This window comes from Genypterus blacodes, unplaced genomic scaffold (genome assembly GCF_046128005.1).
Source record: "Genypterus blacodes isolate CSIRO-AG114 ecotype Tasmania unplaced genomic scaffold, CSIRO-AGI_Gbla_v1 ptg000085l_1, whole genome shotgun sequence".
NCBI classification, from domain to species: domain Eukaryota; kingdom Metazoa; phylum Chordata; class Actinopteri; order Ophidiiformes; family Ophidiidae; genus Genypterus; species Genypterus blacodes.
Genome location: NW_027466890.1, coordinates 541,664 through 562,523, shown reverse-complemented (window position 1 = coordinate 562,523; position 20,860 = coordinate 541,664). Strand labels below are relative to the sequence as shown.

General features: G+C 41.5%; 1 protein-coding gene across 2 annotated transcripts in view; it reads right to left on the bottom strand.

The window, feature by feature from the left end:
• Positions 1 to 20,860, bottom strand: part of fibcd1b (fibrinogen C domain containing 1b) — a 99,647-nt gene that overhangs the window by 56,535 nt on the left and 22,252 nt on the right. Inside the window, exons 2-4 of one of the 2 annotated variants that reach the window (XM_076158741.1) lie at positions 16,755 to 16,838; positions 12,687 to 13,166; positions 4,795 to 4,954 (exon numbers count right to left, since the gene is read on the bottom strand). In XM_076158741.1, the coding sequence (XP_076014856.1) occupies positions 4,795 to 4,954; positions 12,687 to 13,166; positions 16,755 to 16,838 (724 nt within the window). The remainder of the gene's footprint in view (positions 1 to 4,794; positions 4,955 to 12,686; positions 13,167 to 16,754; positions 16,839 to 20,860) is intronic. The other variant, XM_076158742.1, reaches the window with a different exon arrangement.

Genomic DNA, 20,860 nt, shown 5'->3' with positions numbered 1-20,860 from the left:
AAGATTTATGAGTGAGGATGAAGGACAACGCAAGAGGGTTTAAATACAGGAGACAAAGCAAATACAGCACGGAGGAACAAACCTGAAATATCGCCAAGTGTTGGAAAAAGAGAGAAGAAGAAATATGGGTGAGAGAGAAGTACGGTTCAGCGAGGTGATGTATACATTTGGAAGATAGGCAGTGAGAGTGTAACTGAAGCAGAAATCAGGAAGAGTTACTGTGGCGTGGAAACAGGTGAAAGATACGGAGAGCTTGAACTCCACAGCCAAGCAGAACAACCGCACCCCTGCGTCTACGCCTGAGAAACCACATACTAAGGGATACAGGAATATTCCCCGGGAAGCGGATGTGTCTGCGTGAGGAGGAGGATTGCGCCGTAGATTATGCATACCAGCCTACAATGGGTCATAACCCCTGGTGAGTTCTTGTACTTATTTTCTTCATACTCCTTACATACATGGTATGCGTCTCAGGTCTGGTGGCGGGATTTTCAGCTTTAACGTGTAATTTATAAGCTAATGAGCTCTGGCTTTTGTCGATACAGTTCAATTTGGGCCTCTGCGACAAAGATTCTGAAAGCTTTTGTGTAGGATATTTTGGAGATCATTTTTTATACAGAAGAGGGAGAAGAGAAGAGAGAGATAGAGAGAAAGAAGGAAGGTTGTATTATTATTACTATTACTATTATTTCTTGTTGAACTTTATACGTAGACCCTGAGGTAGAATACAAGTAGATTGAAATTGCAATGATCTCATACGGTAAATACAGTTTTTACAGGATGTACGGCAATGTAGGCTAGTACAAATCACATCATAGGCTGTGGTAAAGAGAAGGAGAGAAGAGAGAAACAAATAAAAACAAAGAGAAAAAAAGCTGAAAGCTTTTGTGGTGTTAACCTCACTAACAAGGAGGCTACAGTGCTGGAAACTTAAATAAGCCCAGTTGAGATTTTGACTAAAACTATGACATCCAAAAAGATCAGTCAACCTTCTATTCCGACTTGTCTTGTAAATTTCTTATGTAAGTTTGGGGAAATAAATCTGTTTCGGTGGCAAGATTATTTTTTATTTACAGGTTTTGATCTTAAAATTCTACATGAGTCATTTCTTATGCTAAGGATGTTTTAGCTCCTACTTTAAATGTGAGAAACAGTGTCTCCATTGTTGGGAACAGATGGCAGCACTAATGTCCCCTACCACTATGCAAATGCAAACATAGATGTAAACATTGCCGGTGTGAGAAAAGTCCCAAAAAACTACACCTGAAGGTACAAAATGTCGAGATAAATCGCCGCGTGTCTTATAGGTTTAGCCGCATATTTACTAAACACTAACAATGTAAATGAATACATCCACAGCTAAAGCTCCTCAAAAATTAATTGACCAAATGTAAATCCTCTTTATTTATATATGCGTCTAATTTGTGTATAGCATTATTAATGGTTAAAGCAGAGATAAAAGCAGTGAGTAAGATATCAATTCTGAATCTCATCTGTGTGAGATGTTTTAAATCCTCCGTCACATAAAACCCTTCAAAGTAAGTCGCTCTGACATTGCAAGCGCAGCGCAGTAAGAGGGCTATTAAGGAACTGGGCTCATTTAAATGCACGTCGTCCTCTCCTCTTCAGATAACAACACTCTCGCCCGCTCGCTCAGTCCCCCAGGCCATTCTGGTGGTCTCAAACCAAGCGCCCCTCCTGCCTCCATCATTAGTGTTTAGCTTTCCTCCTCCTTTCTTTTGTTTTAAAATGTTAATTCAAATGTCCAACCTTGCTGAAAGGAAAAGTCAAGCTCCTACTTTTCTTGCTTAATGCAGGACTATTGGACATAGCCTTCCCAACAGCAACACCAAGCTGCCCGCACAAACTGTGCAGTGGCAGTGTTTTCATCCGACTCACAAACTCTGTGGTGCTTGCTGCCGTCAGGATCAGCTTCAAAAATAACTTCCAAAATCTAATATGTTCTTATGTGAACCTAAAGCAAACAGTGCAGAGATGAAAACCACACACATCCACAGGAACAGTGGGGCAGAAACAAACAGATACAGTGTACTGCTGCAATGTAAGTATGTAGGCTGCATATGTATGGATTTAGTTATTTCGCCTGCAGACCCCTGCTCTAAGTCTGTATAGCAGTCAATTGTTGCTTTACACGTGTTAATGCATTAACGTCTCTATTAACCATTGATTGCTGCAGATGAACCCTGCATTAAAATGCCCCATCATGCAATATAATAACTAACAAAAAAGGCAACAGCACAGTATAACGTATATTAAGGTATATATATAAAAAGCCATCACAGCTGTTTCCCTTTCTGTGTGGGCCTGTGCTCTACTTTGCATTGATGTGTTTGTACTAATGTCAAGGTCTCGCTCCACAAAAACACTGCCTTGCCTCTGGCTGCTTAAAAAAGAAAATCCTCATCTTTGCCACCATCAGTGAACGAGTTTTACTCAAACAGTGCCTGAGCAAGACAGCAAGCACAAGGGAGTTCATTTTGGTACCTGCGTGAGGATCTGCATGAAAGCAAAGGATCTGATGGCAGCTCAGTTGCAAAAAGGAGGAGAAACCTGTCAGGAAAGACAGATACGGTGGTTGTACATATGCAGTACAAAATATTGACCTTATCGCACATTTTGTCTTGGGCAAGATGATTTCCAATCATTATCTGTAGTAAACTGTAATAAGAACTATCTATGGGCAATCTATCAAGCTCTGTCCATGGTGCGGAAATGTGTCCCTGGCTTTCAGTTTCTACAGTTCTCTGCTCTAACTAGGTCAGTCAGAAACAATCTGTGGGTGCGTACGTGAAACATACTTTATTTTCAACAGTGATGAATGATTAATCAATCAACTCAGATATTATCCCTTCTCATCCAGTCTCAGCCCTATACGCAAAGCAATTACTATAACCTAATTGTAAAATAACGTCCATTTGCTGTCTCCTGGGTGTAAACCCAACAACTGCAGATGGAGCCACAAAAGGGAGATTGTTTAACATTCCTGAGGCAGTGGGCTTTGTCTCTCTTCGCCACGTCTTTTCTTTTGCAGATGTTGCTCCTTGCTCCCTCGCCTGCGTGGACCCAGGGACAGTACAATGGCATGTCTGGTATTACAGCTGTTCGGACAGGGTGGGTGAAATTGCTGCCGTTATCAATTCGCAAATATTCTGTTTTACTTCCTGAGGCACCAGGACGGAATATTTCTGCTCACTGATTGCTTTATTTTACTCGTAAAAGCTAGAGTCAGTGAAATTACCAAGATAAAAATTTGAACGCCTTGCAGTTGCAAAAAATTGTGACATCAATTTGCAAACTGATTGACAATAGGAGAAGAACAGTAGCAATAATTTCTAACTTGTAAAAAGTGGTCAATGTGTTGAAACCAACAGCCTTTCAGTGAGCCTACATTTAATTTATTCATACCTTAATGTGTTGTTCATTTAGTTTTTCATACATTATGTGGATTCGTTCAACATAAAACAGCTGCAGCAATCAGATCAGTGTAGAACAAATGTTAACAAAATAAATATTATCAAAGGACAGACTTGTAATGGAGACAGCACACCTGTTTCCAGAAGGACCCTTACGGAATAGTAACCAGGGCAGTTGCGCCATACTCCATTAGTCACCACAGAGAAGATGTAATCATCATTACACCTTTTGCTGGTTGCAAACTTAGCCATGGTTAGACAAGAATATAGTATATACCACATATTTCACCTATATGATCAAAGTAGTACGGGTCATCATTATCCCTGGAATATAACCGACTGGTATATTACCAGTAAACAACAATCCGTCACACTGAATCCGTTCACACTTCACTTCATGTGCATTCAGGGAATCACAGAATCCTATTACTGCAATTCTGTCCATGCCTACGTCTCGCTCACCTTGAGCGCAATATAGATAAAAATTGTGTTGTAGTGTAAATGAGCAAAGTGTGTCACATGCATGGATCAGCTGCGAGGGTAAACAAAACAATCAACTCTATCGGTTTTCCCTCCACACTGTAGACGTGACTTCGCAAAATGCATATAATTATTTCTTGAGGACCTCTTTCTGAGTGTTGCTTTACAGACGCCGTTCTCACATATAACAAGCAGGGCAAGTCATCGTGCATTTATTGTCCGCTATCTGTGTCTATACGTTAATGTTGGCAGATTTGTGACAATCAAATACGTTGCACAAAGCTGAGGAGGAGCATAAAAGGTCTTTCATTGAATTGCATGTTATGCTGTGTGCTGTACATGAAAAGCCTTCACTCTGTGCTCAGTGGTTACCTATGCAAGGCGAATCCAACAGAGGGAAAGCCATCTGGTGTGCTCTGGCTACTCAAAAGCCTTCCAAAGGGATCATGCCTCAGGCTCTTTTCAGTCTCTCAGCAACACAGCCCAGTGGTAAGGTAGTAATGCAAGTAATTTCTCATGTACAGTAAAGGAAAAAAAATCCCACACTTCTTCCAAGGCCACTGGATAATGTGGCTGCTTCAAAGCCTAGGGAGAGAGCGATATCACCGAGAGAGCTCGGGATAAATGAATAGGTGGAGAGATGGAGAGACGGATACGCAGAAATATAATTTCCAACGGGTGCAGGAGTCGGGCTAATAGAGCAGAATGTCACCATAGAGGAAACTGGAGCAGAAGGTCAAACATAAAGGTAGCCAGTGATGTGTGTTGTATGCATAATGTATCTACAGTAGTAGTAGATAGATAGATAGATAGATAGATAGATAGATAGATAGATAGATAGATAGATAGATAGATAGATAGATAGATAGATGTCTCTTACCGTTTGCACAGCCTTTGAAGCGAGCTCCTCTGACTGGCGCCCTCTGCAAGTCAGCCTTGACACGAGCCTTCAGTCCCAGGTTCTCCTTTTGCATGGCGTTAAGTGCATCACTTACCGAGTTCACAACCTTCACCATGTTGATCTGGCTGTCTGATAGCAGCTGCAACACACAGAGATATAAGAGATATAAACTCAAGCATGCCTCGTGATTTTTATAAATCAAAATCTGTCTAATGCCAACATCTTTAATCTGGTAGTTCGCTGCAAAATCACTTTTGTATTCTAAGAACTGAATAACTAAGAATGTCCACATATATTTACTATTCATCATCTGAGCTACGTTTACATATCTTGGCAATGCAATGCATTTTGGGAAGCTAACTCTTAAATCATCAACCATAGAGAACTCTTGCATGCGCCACCAGCACCAGATTTCATCATAACGGCCCCTGCTTGCATCTGGATTACAATATCATGATAATGTGACTTTGACAGAATGTGAAAACAAATGTGATTACTAGTTCATTGTGATGGATTACCGATCTCGAGAAAATATCGGTGTGTTGATTACCATATGGAGCTGAAATGGAAACCAAACTCTGCCTAAGAAAGTAGAAAATTCAGCTTAAATAAACTCAAAGGTGTAGCTAATGGGCTTAAGAGAACAGTCTGCCTTGTGTAGCAAAGGCCTCTCGTCGTGCTATAATCCCATAATGCACCCTGGTGAATGCTGTGAAACACTGAGAGTCCTATGGGAAGGCTGGTGATGAATGTGTGTGCTCGGACTAGGAGAGCACAGTCACCTCTATGATCTATTGTGGTCACTGCCTTACTTGCAGTCCTTTTACGTTGTCACTGTTGTTCATTGCAAGGTTAGTCTCTGACGTCGCCCTACTTGGCCTAAGTCTGTGCACAGTTAGGCGCATGGGGAACATTGACTGGTGCTGTTGTGAGAACACATATATACTTCCTCACACAATCACACATTCTCTCTCTCTCTTACACACACACACAACACACACATGGACCTGCATCTCTCAAAGCCGATACGTAAGGGGTTCCAAGTGTGCTCTCAGGTCTGTGTCTGTGCGGCTATATTCGGCTGTTAAAACTGCATTACACCAAAGTCCCGGGGCCTTTTGTTGGCTTCAATAAGTATGCAAAAAACCTTTGAGGCATAGTGGGCAGCACTGCAATCATATTACAGGGGCACCAGGGCCTTAACCCACACACATACACACACTTTTGAACAAGCATACATGCAAACATAAAACATGCAAAATGTATGTGCACACATACAGTACAGGAATGAAACCATAAAACCATACATTTCATAAAGGTGCAACAAGAGTTTCCACGTAGAATATGTGCACATTTATTTTGCTTATGGGAAAGGCAATACACAAGACATTAAAGCGTTACGTAGCTTTTTAATTTAAAGAGTTTTAGAGGGTAAATAAAGGGTCAATTTGGGTTTGGAGAATTCACTCAAAATGTAGTGGGCCTCATCCCGCCAACTCTTCTGAAGGCAAAAAATTCTCCCCACAATAGCATGAGTTTAAGGGTGAACAACACTGTCTCTCAATTAACAGTTGAAATTGGACAGCTGTTCCAGTGGCTCAAATACTCAGACCCAACACTTGTGGAGCCTGGATATGTGAACTGGGAGCTTCGGATTACTAGATTAGAGACACACACACCAAGGGGCTAGTTTATATTAGAAAAACGTTCACCCTTACAACTCCGCACCACAATACATTTATTTCATCTCATTTCTTAAGCTTCCCTTACATTGATTAGCACACTGTAGTCCCATAACTGCCATATTGTTATTAAGTGTACCAGATAAAAGCCAATGAAAATGCGCATGTTAATGAGTTGCTCCATATGTGCGTTGCAAGCTTAATACTATCCTTCAAACTATAACTGTGGGAAGTGTGGTGTGGTGTGGTGTGGTGTGGTGTGGTGTGTGAGAGAGAGAGAGAGAGAGAGAGAGAGAGAGAGAGAGAGAGAGAGAGAGAGAGAGAGAGAGAGAGAGAGAGAGAGAGAGAGAGAGAGAGAAAGAGAAAGGGGGAGAAGCAGAGCACAGAGGCTGATGCTTGAGGTGCTTTACTTTTAGAACGTGTGTAAGATCAGATCCAACCTTCATTTAAATAAAATCAACTGAGTAGTCTTGGATGTAATTTGTATTGATCACTAACACATATGCGGGAAATACAGTACAAGTATCAGCCACTTTCATCGAGCTGGAATCCACCCTTAGACTGACATGAGTATCAATCTTTGTGTCATAGTGTGTTTTATTCATAGCTTCACCGGCGTGCAATTCTAGAAATACTGCAGCAACGCTTCATTCAAGGCAAACACACAAACTTATATGTATAACGGAACATGGTTATGTGACACAATCTGGCACTGTGTTTTATGAAATACTGCACATACTACACATTTCCTGTCACAGAACAGATAAGAGTCACGGGGCTGGAATTACAAAAAAAGTAATTCAGCCGCTATCTGCCTGATACAACAATTTCATCTCACTGACAGTCACTGTCCAGTCGACTGAAAGAAGCTCATAGAGCAAAGAGAGTGAGAGAAGCCGTCAAAATGTGCCCTGACTTTTCTTTCGACCATTGTAGGGACAGCATCAGTGCCTGAAAAGGCTTTAACGCTTCAGCCAAATTTGTTTTCTACTTTACTCACATGGAAACACATGCCTCCAACAAAGCTGCACAGCACTCTAAATTCATTAATAAGTCAAAACTAATTTGTATCTGATGACAGCCATGATTTTGAGAGTCTCATCTAAATATATAAACAGTCTAGGGAAGTCAGTTAAGTTTGCAGTAACTGGATTCTTGCTGTTACTGCTCTCTACAGCCTCGTGAATAGTTAAGAATTAATGGCTTTACCCACCCACTTAATTCATATGGCTGATATGGCTTTACCCATCCACTTAATTCACAATATACTACTCACTACCAGGCCATATCAGCATCATGCATAATGTATTCATTTTAATGAATTTATTGTGTTTGAATTTATTTTATTAGATTGTGTAACTGCACAGGCAACGAGACTTGCAGATGAACTGACATTTACCAAAAATCTAGTAGGCAATGAATGGAATTTGTCGTTACAAATTGAGAAATTGACCTTGACGAAAACAGTTCTCCAGCTTTGTTGAGGAGAGTCATTTTAGAAGAAGGCAGGTCACCCAGATACAATCTCAGATGTGATCACGCAACATAACAATATAAAATATAAACTTAGTATTCATAATAGGCATTTACTGTTATAGTAACACAATTATTTGTACTTGGCTACTACACTTTGGCAGCCATCAGACTCAAATGTTTACATCTTGTCCTTTAGGTAAATCAATTAAACATTCTGGCATAAAGAGGAAACACATTCAGTACAGTGTCTCAAAATCTGAGATCCCAGTCACAGTAGCCATGTTTGGAGAGAACTCTTCACTCCCACAAAATAAAACAGAAAGCAGACAGGTCACCTTGCCTAGTTAGTATCAAAACAAACTTCGCCAACATTTACCTCCACAATCCGAAGCTGAATGTTCTAAAGCACTGATAGGAAGGCAAAAACAGTATGCGTCTGTTCCAGCAGAACAAAACCAGACAATTAAAGCGAAAGCTCGGTTCCACTTATGGCTCTGATTAAACAGCAGATCTTAGAAATACTGTATGCGTGACCTTTCTCTCCGAGGCAAAGAAATGATGAATAAAACATGACACAGATGATGGACAGGCACTTTGCACACAGTAGGACTGTTTGCATATCAAATCTGATTCAGATCACACAGAAAGTGGAGTTCTTTCACCGTGGCTTTTGATATTGTCCATGTTTTGGGTTTGGTGTCAACTCAACCATTTCGGGTGCAAAGCATCTGAAACTGAAATGAATTTTATAAATGGCCTTTAACACAGAGGAGTAATACTACTCACAATCATCAGAGACTGTGCATCTGCAAACTGCACGCATCTGTAGTACCTTGTCTACTACGCTGAATAAATATGCTTTTCCATTCTACATTGGTAGGAGTTTGTCCCTACATCCTTAGCAAAGGTTGTTGGTGTCACTCGCACTGAAACATTAACATTCCACAGGCACATAACTCAGGTTAAAGTGTGACCGGCAGTTCAGGAAAATCAGTAATGTACTTTCCTCCTTGAGCCGTTGCCTTCCTGCAGTCAAATTCTGTATGTAACCAAGTATCTTTGAAGTGAGTTGAATATGTGAACAAAAAACAAAAAGTTCATGCCCAATCGACTTTGTATGAATCTTTAGCCCCTCAAAATTGTTAATGCTAAAGAGGTGCATGAGTGCAGGTAAGTTAAGTGCTAAGAATAATTATCTTGACATCATCGGAGGAACCCTAGAACACTCTAACTAACCTCTGAATTGGCCGATAAAGAGCAAGCAGTTCGGGCTTAATCAATAAACAAGTTAAATGAATCGGCTTAGATTCAGTGTCAGCAGAAAATAATTGACTTGATCTAAAAAAAGAAGCAAGTATAAAACATCAAAACAACTTCAACTCCTTTAAGTAAAACATGAACCAAACTTGCTGCTTAACTGCAAGCACCGACTCTGCTCTCTTAATTACAGCACTAATTAATGTATAATGAACCTGACTGATCACTGTCTGTCGTCTGCTGAACCAAATCAGACATAACTTGTAAACATTTTGTGTCTTGTCATCAATTAAGTTGCTGGAAACACAAAGAGAAGAATCCACAGCCTGATGGACTGTTTCATTTAAAGCCGTTTTTCCTGAAAGGTTACGTTTTAATTTCTGCCTCCATTTAGCAGAGCCATGCAGCGCATTGATCATGTGCCAGACATATTTTTCCTCTTCTCATAATGTCAGTTAATTTGTGTTTTGATATTTGCAGTGTGCTTTCTGGCACAGCTGTCTGTCTGCGTGCACTTCAAGCTGCTCATCCAGAGTAGAGTCTAATGATTTATTTATTTATGACTCATAAAGAAAATATCTCATACAAGTTTATAATAGCTATTGTATCAGATCTTTGATATTAATTTCTTTTATTTATAATTGATGGATGCAAAGTAGAAATACATGGAGATGATCAAGAGGCCAACTCTCCACAGACCACATGATGTCATCGCTCCAACTGTAAGGAGAGGCAGTGGCTCAGTGGGTAGTGCTTCCGCTTGGGAACCGGAGGGTCGCTGGTTCGGCCCCTGCCGAGGTGCCCTTGAGCAAGGCACCGCACCCTCAATTGCTCCCCCCTCTGCGAAGGGTGGTAATGTAATGTAAGTTGCTTTGGATAAAAGCGAGTGCCAAATGATCGTTATTTAATTTAACTGTGAAAGCATTGGTTTAAAAATGATTCTGCCTCGTTTTACACCAATGCAGGACCCATGTTATGTAACATTAACTTTAAATACAATTGAATGTCTGAAATATACAAATACAAATGTGTATGTTTTGGTGTAAACCTTCAACGTTGCAAGCACTTGCTGTGAAAAAGTGTCTGGCACTGGTGAATCCAAACAGAAGAGTCTAAACTGGCTCCAATCAGGTTCCTCTGGCTCCTCCCCTCATGGGTATGTGGAACGGAGCCTACCTCCCATCGGAGGGTGGAAGTGTTCGCCAGGGTTGCTGCGTTGGACACAGAGCCATTACTAACACTGGCATAGTCAGCTCTGTGTCATCGCATAAATCAGACACACCGGCCACAGGTGGCCCATAGATCATGCAGTCATACTATGGTGTCAGGCAGAAGGAGTGGATGTGCACACCACATGCCTAACCTCCAAAACGGAAATCAATCACATGGAGTGTCTAGACTGCGAGCACCTCCTCCATTTAGCCTCGGTGCCCACTGCACTGTGCTGGCCTTGTTACCGCTACTGCTAGGCTACCAATCAGCCCTCTGGTTACCAAACCCAGAAAAGAAGAGCAGCCTGATGACAGTGGGTGTTTAAGAACGTCAAACCCTGAGCTGAAAAAGGAACTGGCAGAGGGGGATTGTATTCATTTTGTTGAGCTATATGGTTGGTATGTGAGTATGAAATCAGTACAGAACAGAACGTCTGAGCCTGAAGGGCTAAAACACAAAACAGCATGTAGTGTGAACAATTTCATGCGCATTTAGGAAACGCATTGTCAATAATTCAATGTGGACAGTGTGAGACTGAAATGGGGCCTAATTATGTTTTCATCTTATGTGGAGCCTGTCTTTAAATTCCTGGAAATAATTCAGTTTCAAAGCTAAATGAATGTGTGAATAATAATGAGAGGCTATAATTCCATCTTGTGACCTTGTGGTGTGTATGTACTGCTGTGTTGTTGTTTTTTTTTCAAACTTGGAGATTCATTAGAAACTGATCTACTGAGTTAAATAGTGTTGCATGGTAAACTGCTGCTGTCTTGAAATTACAGTGAGTGAAGGAACAATGTGAAACAACATTGCCATCGGAAACAAGAGTGTGCAATCAGCCGTCACACATCGCAAGGTGGTTTAGAAATCAATACTTATTGATACGTCTTTCACAATCCAGTCCTCAAGTACCTCTTTCCTCAAGTAGTTTTTTTTTGTCGTTCAGTCATCATAAGTCTTGCATATTTGATCCGGTTAATCTGTTTTTTACTGCTCAGTCAATCACTGGTTAAGCTTTCTATAAGAAAATCAATACCCAACAATCAAAGTCAAAACTTCTGAGGCGACTGTGTGTGCCAGGATAGGCCGCACATTGTACATGTGCATTTCCGACATTCCGGGCTCTTATTGAAAATGGATTTTAGATCACGTCGACATTCTTAATCTCACAGTGGTTATTGCCTGTTACATTCCAGGAATGTTTAAGGAATAAGGAGAGGCCAGAGACATATAAAGGCCGCTTCCAGCAATTCCATTTATTTACGACCCTGCAATGAAATGACCTAACATATCTTTTATTTTGTTAATAATCATCACTTTATTGCTTTGTGCACTGTGCGTGTAATGTGTAATGTTTGTCATTTATTTTTCTGTGTATTAGCTGTAATGTTGTTTGGGCAAATTAGGGGTTCTAAAGTTTAACTGCTGTGGGCAAAGTGCCAAAAGGCTGTGCAAAATCTATAGATTTATGGGCAGCTTTTCTTATATGAAAGTGTTTATACAGCCACATGCTATAAAAGCAACCAGTCCCATTGCAGAATAGTTATAGTTATGAGTATAGTTGCAAATACGAGGGCATTCAGAGGAACCCCCCACATTTTTCCAAGCCATTACTATTAAATATTAGGAGCTTTGTGTACTGCTGTGGTCTAATATTAGGACGATATCTGATATGATCATTTAAAGATGCTAAGACCCAAATCTTGTCTTGCTAAAAGATGGACGATTTCAATTTAAAGCACTTTTTTGATGCCATTCATCTGGTGGCAATTCCCAGTATAAAGCTTGACCTTTAACGTTGTTTAGATTTCAAATGTAATGTAGTATGACATGAACAAATTAGAATGGTTAAATAGTGAGTGAGGGAGCTAGGAGTTTTTGGAGAGGAAGGAGGAAAAGTCTCTTCATGATGAACATCTTAGACGAGCGAGATATCAGGCAGTATGGCCACACACAAAGAAAGCCACAAAAAATACAGATGGAGGGATTTACATTTCATGAGCTACATGTAAACAGGTTTGTAAATGGACAACGTATGAAGACAGCTCATGTGGTTCGGTCTCTTACAAAGTAGACGGACCATTGACCTTACCTTGACTAGTTTGTGCATTAACACGTGGCTAATGTATCTCGCTGTTGTGTTATACCATTTTTCTAGTGTTTCAACTGCATCATGCAGCACTCGAAACAGGTGCTTTGTGAAAACCCATACCAAAAAGTGTCCAGATTGTGTTTGTGACTCACCTGAATGAGGCGTCCCTGCTCAGTTTGCAGCGTGTTAAGGTCTTGCCCCAGGTTGCCTTGCCCTCTGCGTAGCGCCTCATAGTCCATTTTCAGTTGCCCGGCATGGGCTGATAGCTTGGCCACCTCCTCAGCCAGGCTGACCAACAGAGCTCGATCCTGGCCCTTCACCGACTTCAGGTCTGAGTCGTGGTCTGTCAGCGAGTGGAGCAGCGATGTCTGCACGCCCTCCAGACGCAAAAAGTTGCTGTTGTAGTCTGGACAGTTGGGGTCGATGAAGATGTTAATTCGAGAGCCGTCGCCCCTCTCTACGGTGACCAGGGCGTTGGCTTCGTCCTGATTGGTGGAGATGTGCGGGAGGCCGTCGGACATGGGCGGGGCCTGGTAGTGGTTCATAAAAAGGATGGTACCGGTTACAGTGACGGCGAGCAGCACGGCCACGAAGAGCAATATGGTGCAGAGCAGGTAGCTGCAGCTCATCCTCTGTGAGATGGAACCAAAGGTGAAAAAAGGGAGGGAAAGAGCAATGAAGGAAACAGAAGAGAGAAGGAAGGAAGAAAGGAAAGGGAAACGTTGTTTAGAGTACAGTAGCTAGAACATGGAAAGTGCTGGAAAACACATTGCCTTTTTCCAGATGAAATGGCTTTCATCCAAAAGTCATCAAAATGATATTGTTTATGCCACCAGATGCTTTGTACCTAGTGATGTAACCACATCCCCATCTGGCAAAACTTAATTTTGAGAGATTTACAGAGCAACAGAATGCAGTCGGTGTTGTTTTCACGAACAGAATCAAACCAAGACAATTTCTTGCCAAACATCAGTATGTGTGTGTGTGTGTGTGTGTGTGTGGGTGTGTGTGTGAGAAGGAAGGGGGAGGAATCTTCAGCTCATTGTACAGACACTTGTGGGTAAGCTCGGCTAAAAGATGCCACTGTCCTTCTTTCATCTTTCTGAGACGGGAAAAAAGAACACAAGCTGTGGTAAGAGAAATAGAAATAGAAATAAAAAGTGACTGGCATGGCCAATAGGATGTAAATGAATGAAATTGAGGACCTGGAACAGTAACACAGTTTCATTAACTGTGCAACAAAGGGCCTGCATGCCTTCGTGCTCCAGATGCAGATTTCTACTGAGGACAAGAGAGGCGGCGCTGAGGAGGAGCAAGCAATATGGCCCACCTATGCATGATTAACGAAGCTTGGGGCCCCCTGGTAACTTTCTGCGAGTGAATCAGCGACTGTTCTTTCTTTCCCCTTTCTGGAGGACACGCTCTCTGTGAGAATAAGTGGGCAGGTATATGTGTGAGAGTGTGTGTATGTGGAAGGCATGAGGGAACGCTAATTCATATGTAAATTAACTATACATACTCAGTGAACCGTGCTAATAGACAGCTAATGGTCTGCTTTATGAGGTATATGCTTTCTTTAATGTTGACTACATGAATTGTGTTGCACAGGAAATGCTCGTATGTGCTGTTTACCCTGACTGGCTGGGCAGAACAAAATAAGATCACAACTGCCCGGTCAGCGTGTCCATATGGGTCCCATATTGGTTCTATCAGGAACAAGCAGAACTCCTGCAGGTACACTGTTAGGCAAAAGGATGTTGGACCCAATCACGCTCCACACACAGTTGGTTGAGCCATAAAAAGAGTGATTTTTGTTTTTTGCATGGGCTCAATTTGTAGTACCCTTGACCCCATTAGTGACCTACATGGACAGAGACAAATGGAGCCTATACGGGCAGATTTTGCCAACCTGTCATGAACCCATATGGATACTGGCGGCAGCAGTGGTAAACCAGGCGTAGTAAGTCCCTCCTTGATCCCTATTATGGCCTTTTGCCTGCCAACATCAAAACAAAAGCTAATTTTGGTGATTCTAGCATTAAATCGGGTTCATCTCCTAAAGAAAGGAGTGCATGTGCAGATCGCTCAAACTAAAACTGAGTTTCATTTCACGTGTCCGTATCGCATAAACCTGCATGATATATTTGGACAGGATGTACACAATGCAGTGCTAAATTTGTACATCCCTGCAGTTAAATTCATTATAGTGCCCATATTGCCGACAGCTCAGGCATGCACAGATGCATTGTCTCCGCAATCTGCTCCCAGGCATGATTTATCATCAAATGGGTCAGAAATGTACAAATGTACATGTGCAGAGGAATGCTCGCAGGGATATATCCTATATACAGCACAAGCTAGACACTGTATAGTTTAAAAACACACACACAACTTATATTTATGATATACATGCCTTGTTGTGAACATTTACAAAAATTTACTAAATTTGCACACAGATTTTCCTGCAAAATACATTACAATCCATTAATGTTTCCTTGTCAGGGCTAGCCCTCTCTTTTTGTTTTCACCCACATTACCCGCTTATATTTTTCCTGTGAGTGTGTTGATGGCAGGTGCAGAAGAGGGATTTCTGTGACTGGGCTAATGTGCGTGTGTGTGTGTGTGTGTTGTAGGCTGTCTGCCCTTACATAATGTCTATAATGCCTCCTGCCCGGCGCTGCAGAATTCCAGTAACGTAACATTAAAACACTTTCACCGAGCCCTGTCGTCAGCAGGCCGAGACATCGGTGGAAGCCATCACGGGAGCTGCGCTACATATTCATCGCCAGCATGCTGATTGTTAACTTAATACGGAGAAAATATGTGATGGGTCGGTTATGCTGACAGAGAGACGCAAAGAGCTGACACGTATATAAATCACACAGATGGGGAGAATGAATTGAAGGAGGGAAAATATCCTCCACTCCAATGAGGAGTTGAGGTTTTAAGATGGTGAATAAACTGAAAATGCAACGGTAAGCCCCTTCATAATTCAAAAGACACAACATCATATCTCTCTCTGAGTAAGATGCATAGAATAGAATAGATGGAACACACTCAGCCTTGTATAGTGGCAAAGTGTTCCCTTGTAGTAATTGAAGCTCTCATTGCAGCACAGTGATAATTAGTGGAGATCGAGTTTTGAGACAGACAGATAGATAGATAGATAGATAGATAGATAGATAGATAGATAGATAGATAGATAGATAGATAGATAGATAGATAGATAGATAGATAGATAGAATAGATAGATAGATAGATAGTCTGCTCATTAGATAGGCAGCAAACCCATCCCCCCATCCCAACCATCTTGTTCCCTCTCTCCCTCTCTCCTCTCTCATACGACAAATCACATTGATGCCACAACAACTTAGCACTTAAGCCATAAACATTTTTGAATACACACGCACACGATTTCACAGGGAGAGACACACTCACTGAGTGTCGTTTCATTCAGGTTGTGGTTCGCTCACATATTCACCTCAGGATTGCACAGCTTCAGCTCAAATTCTGTCATGCTGCCACGGTTTGATCACCTCAGTTCAAAGAATCTGGAGGCCTTAATCCCATCTAATTCTTGTGTGTGAGGTTGTGCCATTGCCGCCGCAGCTTCACAACAAATGTAATATGTGGCTGTGCAACAATCCTTCACACTGCCATCACTGAAGAAGTGAGAAAAAGGGGGGATTTTGATGAAAACTGTCAATGAAACTTAATCCCTTTTGGGGGTGAGCGAGTTGCTATTTATGGTGTGTTACTGTTCACAGTCAAAATCAAAATTAGCTTTTTTAATGTGAAATTGTTACGGCTGTTGAATTTGAAAACCAGTTAGAACTATAGAACTTGGAATATCAGACAACAAATTGTTTTTTTATCACATTATGTCCAAAATGTGAAGACTGGATGAGCAAAATGCATCAAAGAATGTACAAAATGATTTAAAGTGTCCCGCTTCTGGTATAACAAATCCAATTTAAGTGCTATATGAAGACATGGCTATGTGGTGGTGCTTTCTGAACTTGACTCGTGTCCATACATATCCACAAAATCATTGAAATCTGTTGTATACACTGCTTATTGTTCTCTTGATATCCCAAACAAGCAACGCTGAAGCCTCACTGGAGGAAGCTACCAAGGCATGCGTCAGTGTGTACTGCCCGTATGTGTGTGTACAGACTTGCCTGTGAGTGCATGCATATGTTACAGTGACAGGTTCTTACCTTGGCCGGCGTCTCTCTGGTGGTTTCTGAGTCTGACCAGCGATGTTTGAGCTGAGAGGAGCTTGGCACACACTCACAGAACGTCTGCATGAAACAAACACACAGAGCCACCAGTGTTGGAGTTTGTTCATGTCTTATGTGAGATGACGCATGCACACACACACACACATGCATACACATATGCCACGCAAGCCACGCACAAATACTTACATTGAGATGCAGGACTATGTGTCTGCATCAAATATTGACAGACGTACATTTTATAGGTCTCCAACAATCAAATCTAATACAGTCACTGCTAGGAAATAGATGGCCTTGGTCCTTATAAACCACCAGTACCCATACACACAACTACGCACTGACAATGACGGATTGGAACAGGCATCTGTACATCTCAGAGGTATCAATGAATTCAATAGATGATGACAGGCTCAATGTGTCTTGGCAGCGACGGCTTTCCTAAATCCCCAGCACAGAGTTTCTTCCTATTCACATCATTGATGGAAAAAAAGTGTTTCATTGAATGTGAGTGGGTACAGCATGTGTGCAGAAACATGTATTCATGCATGCAGGTGTGTGTGGGCGTTTCCAAGTAATATCTGAACATTATGTGCTTCAGTGTGTGCCTCTGTGTGTGTGTGTGCCTATATTAGAGTGTAGCTCTAGTTGCCGCATAGATAAAGGCTGCGTAATTGTGAATGTGGGGGCTTTGTAACTGCTCCGGGAGAGCGCACCGTACCTGACCCTAAACACCACAGCTTTTATTGTGGAATTGCTCAATTAGCCTGGGACGAAGCCACCCACACAAAGGTACATGTGTACACACACGCACACACGCACACTACTTAAGAGTGGCTCCAACGAATGCTATTAAAGTATCACAATTAATGTGTCAAAGAGTCTTCTCCTTTGAGGAATGGTGTGAAAAGTGTGTACGTCTAGATCTGAATGCTTTTGAATCAAGGAACTGAAGAGCAGGATCGTAAGGCCTTGGATATTTGTGAAATGCATAATAACATTTTTATGGAAAGAAACGTTTTTAAAAAAAGGTTTTAGGGTTGAAGACAGATCAATAGAACAGATAGATTATCCCACCCAATACAGTCATTCAACAGAACGCTCAATTTATCACAAATGTCAACAGATTCAAGTTTCAACCTTTTAACAGCAAAGTGACGTTATCGACCAAACTGAAATCGTGGACGAACACAAGGGGAGCTAATCAACAACTAAACAAAACTGGTCCACTTCATTACCAAGCATTTTACGAAGTACAATATTTATGTGATAAAAGCGGACATTTTGGCCTGACGGTGCCCTCTGTTGGCCCATCGGCACGATGAAGTGGTCTGGGAATCACTGTGCCACAGTCGCCTTGACAGTTGAGCCCAACTACTTACGAGCTCGACAGCTGAGTTCACATGGAATCCTACTTAACTCGACTATCTAAGCAAGTGAGGTCAGCTAATCATGACTGGCAAGACTCCAACTTTTGATCATGTGAAGAAACAAGGGCCAGGATTGAGAACCACTAAGTCAGCCAATTAATTGGACAGCACAAAAGTGGGATTTATACAACCACAGGCTGTGAAATTGTTTAGCAACACTGTTGCACAAGATCAATTTCTTCATGATTTTAGAAAGCTTATAAAAACCACCAACAACAGCATTGTTGAAGTGCACGTCTGTCTCTGTATGTAGAATTTTTACGCAATTCCAATTGTAATGGTGAACTTTGCATATGCTGAGACAATTTTCTTTGAGGGAGAACAGCTGTGAATGGTTATCATGTATTGTTATGATTCCTGACCAGTTCTTGCTATAAATGCCGTCTTCTGCTGTGTGAGGCAAGCAGCAGGAGAAAAACGAGTGAGGGGAGAAGAGCGGGAGATGGAGGGAGATTTAGAAGGAGTGCACTGAATTCTAATGAGCAGCCTGAGGGTCAGCGATAGAAATCTATGTCTGTTCTGCCCACAACACCGCAGCTGTCTGCGCTCCGAGTACACAGAGGAGCTACAGAGTTACCATTACTAAATAAACACAGACTCCATAGTGACAGGGCTAAACAAGCTGGTAAGGCACCAACAGGGTAAAGAATCTGGGAGTGTGTTTGTATACGGTACTGAGTCTGTAAGAGGGCTGGCCTATGCACTGCTTTTGTTTACCGCTGTGCATGCACTGCAAAAACAATTCCAGACACTATGAAGGTCTCTTTTGGTGTTTGTCATCAATTCGTCTGAGCGAGTTACTCTGTCTTTCAGCCAAAGACGAGAAACACATCTGAAAAGTGGATCGGGTGGCAGACACATTAGACTCTTTCACTATGACAGAACAAAAACGGGTAATTCATTATCGAGTCCGGAAAGATTCAATTACATACATTATAAGAAATCAACAGAAAACTTAATACAATAATTGATTGCCACTTAATGGATCGGTCTTGTTGTTTCCACTCCGAATAGTGTTGGTCTTACTTTTAAGGCTCTGCTGTATCTATTTTCTTTGCTGCTGTAACATCATAATGTCTGTCACTGGATTGATAAAGTATATCTATCTTTCTATCCATCTATTGCCACCAGGTTCGTTTTTTGATAGATTTCTTGACTTTAACATCTTGGCAGAAAAGATATCATTTCCACAACCAAAAATATGACGTCTTATTTTAAAATATTTGAATTAGCTAGAGTTTCACCTTTACTTTGTTCTTTTCCATAATTTCTGCTTGCACTAATCATATTTTGCTTGATACTTAGAAGAAAAGAATAGAAGATATTTACATTATTTCTGTGTGTATGTAAGTATGCATGTATGTTCACACAAGTATGTACACAGTTATGGACACAAAGCATGCTCCGATACACACACACAGGTAGAATATGTGACAAAAACGCCCACTGGGAGCAAAGGTTATGTTTTGTTGCTGCAGCCCACTCAGGTCCCTGACACACTATCTTCCCATTACACTGAGCAGCACGAATCAAGGGTTGTAGTCCATTCATCCCCTTGCCTGCTAATGCTCACACTGGGCTTTTCGCTGCCTGTAAACACACACGTGCACACATATACATAAACTCGCAGTGACACACTAATATCTGCACTGCCTCTTATTGGCAGTGGTCCTGGCGTGCGCATGACTGCTTGGCAGTGTTTGTCTGGTCCTAATCTGGCTTTACAAACTCCTCCAGCACAGAGGATTTACACTTAATAGAATATTTCGGCTTTTTATTGCTTTCACACACAAAATATCTATGACCCTCGTCTCAGAACACAGGCCGAGCTCTGCTTTGCACCAGTGCACGTGTGAGCATGTGTTTTTCAAGGAAGAAAATCCAAACAGTGTATAAAACTGTGAATTTCTTTAATGTGTACCCCTTTGCTGGATATATGTGTGTATGTGTCTGTGTGTGTAATTTTACAGGGGACTTAAGCAAGGTGTGTTTAAGCCTACGGTTTCCTAAGCCTGTAGTTTGGAAGAGGCTTTGTTTGCATACATTCACTAAGGGAGCTTACTAATCATTTAACAGGCGGTGCACATTGATAAATGAGTGGAGTGAGGCGGACAGTAATGATAAAGCAAATGATGGGGAGAAAAGGAGAGAGAGAGTGGAGAGGAATAAAAAGCACAGATGTAATGAATTCACAGTTAGGCAGTATTGCAGAGAGAAGGGAGTTCTGCATCATCTGAATATGAGTATAAAATATGAGGATAAAAGCAAATGAAGAAAACAAAGGGGAAGCACTAAACATGAAAGCAGATGTAAGCAGGACCCAGTTGTTTGAATGTTCTCATTTGTTATGTTGGTACTTGAGTGCAAACTATTCTGTTTAAGTCAAAGTAGCTTGAATTGGAAGTATGTGTGCATAAATATTGTTTAACAGGCTCAGTTAACTCACAAGTAAGGGTCACACATCCACATTGTGTACCTGCAATATAAGTCCGTGCTGTGGCACCTGGAAGAAGAACATACAGTGTCAACAGGCAGAGGTTGTTGAGGTTGAGTTTGTTTTTTAAAACAGGAAACTGAATTGGTTGAACATCTAAAAATGTCAAAGCATTCCTTCAGTTTTGACCATTCTGACCCCCATCACAAGGTCTTGTGACCCAA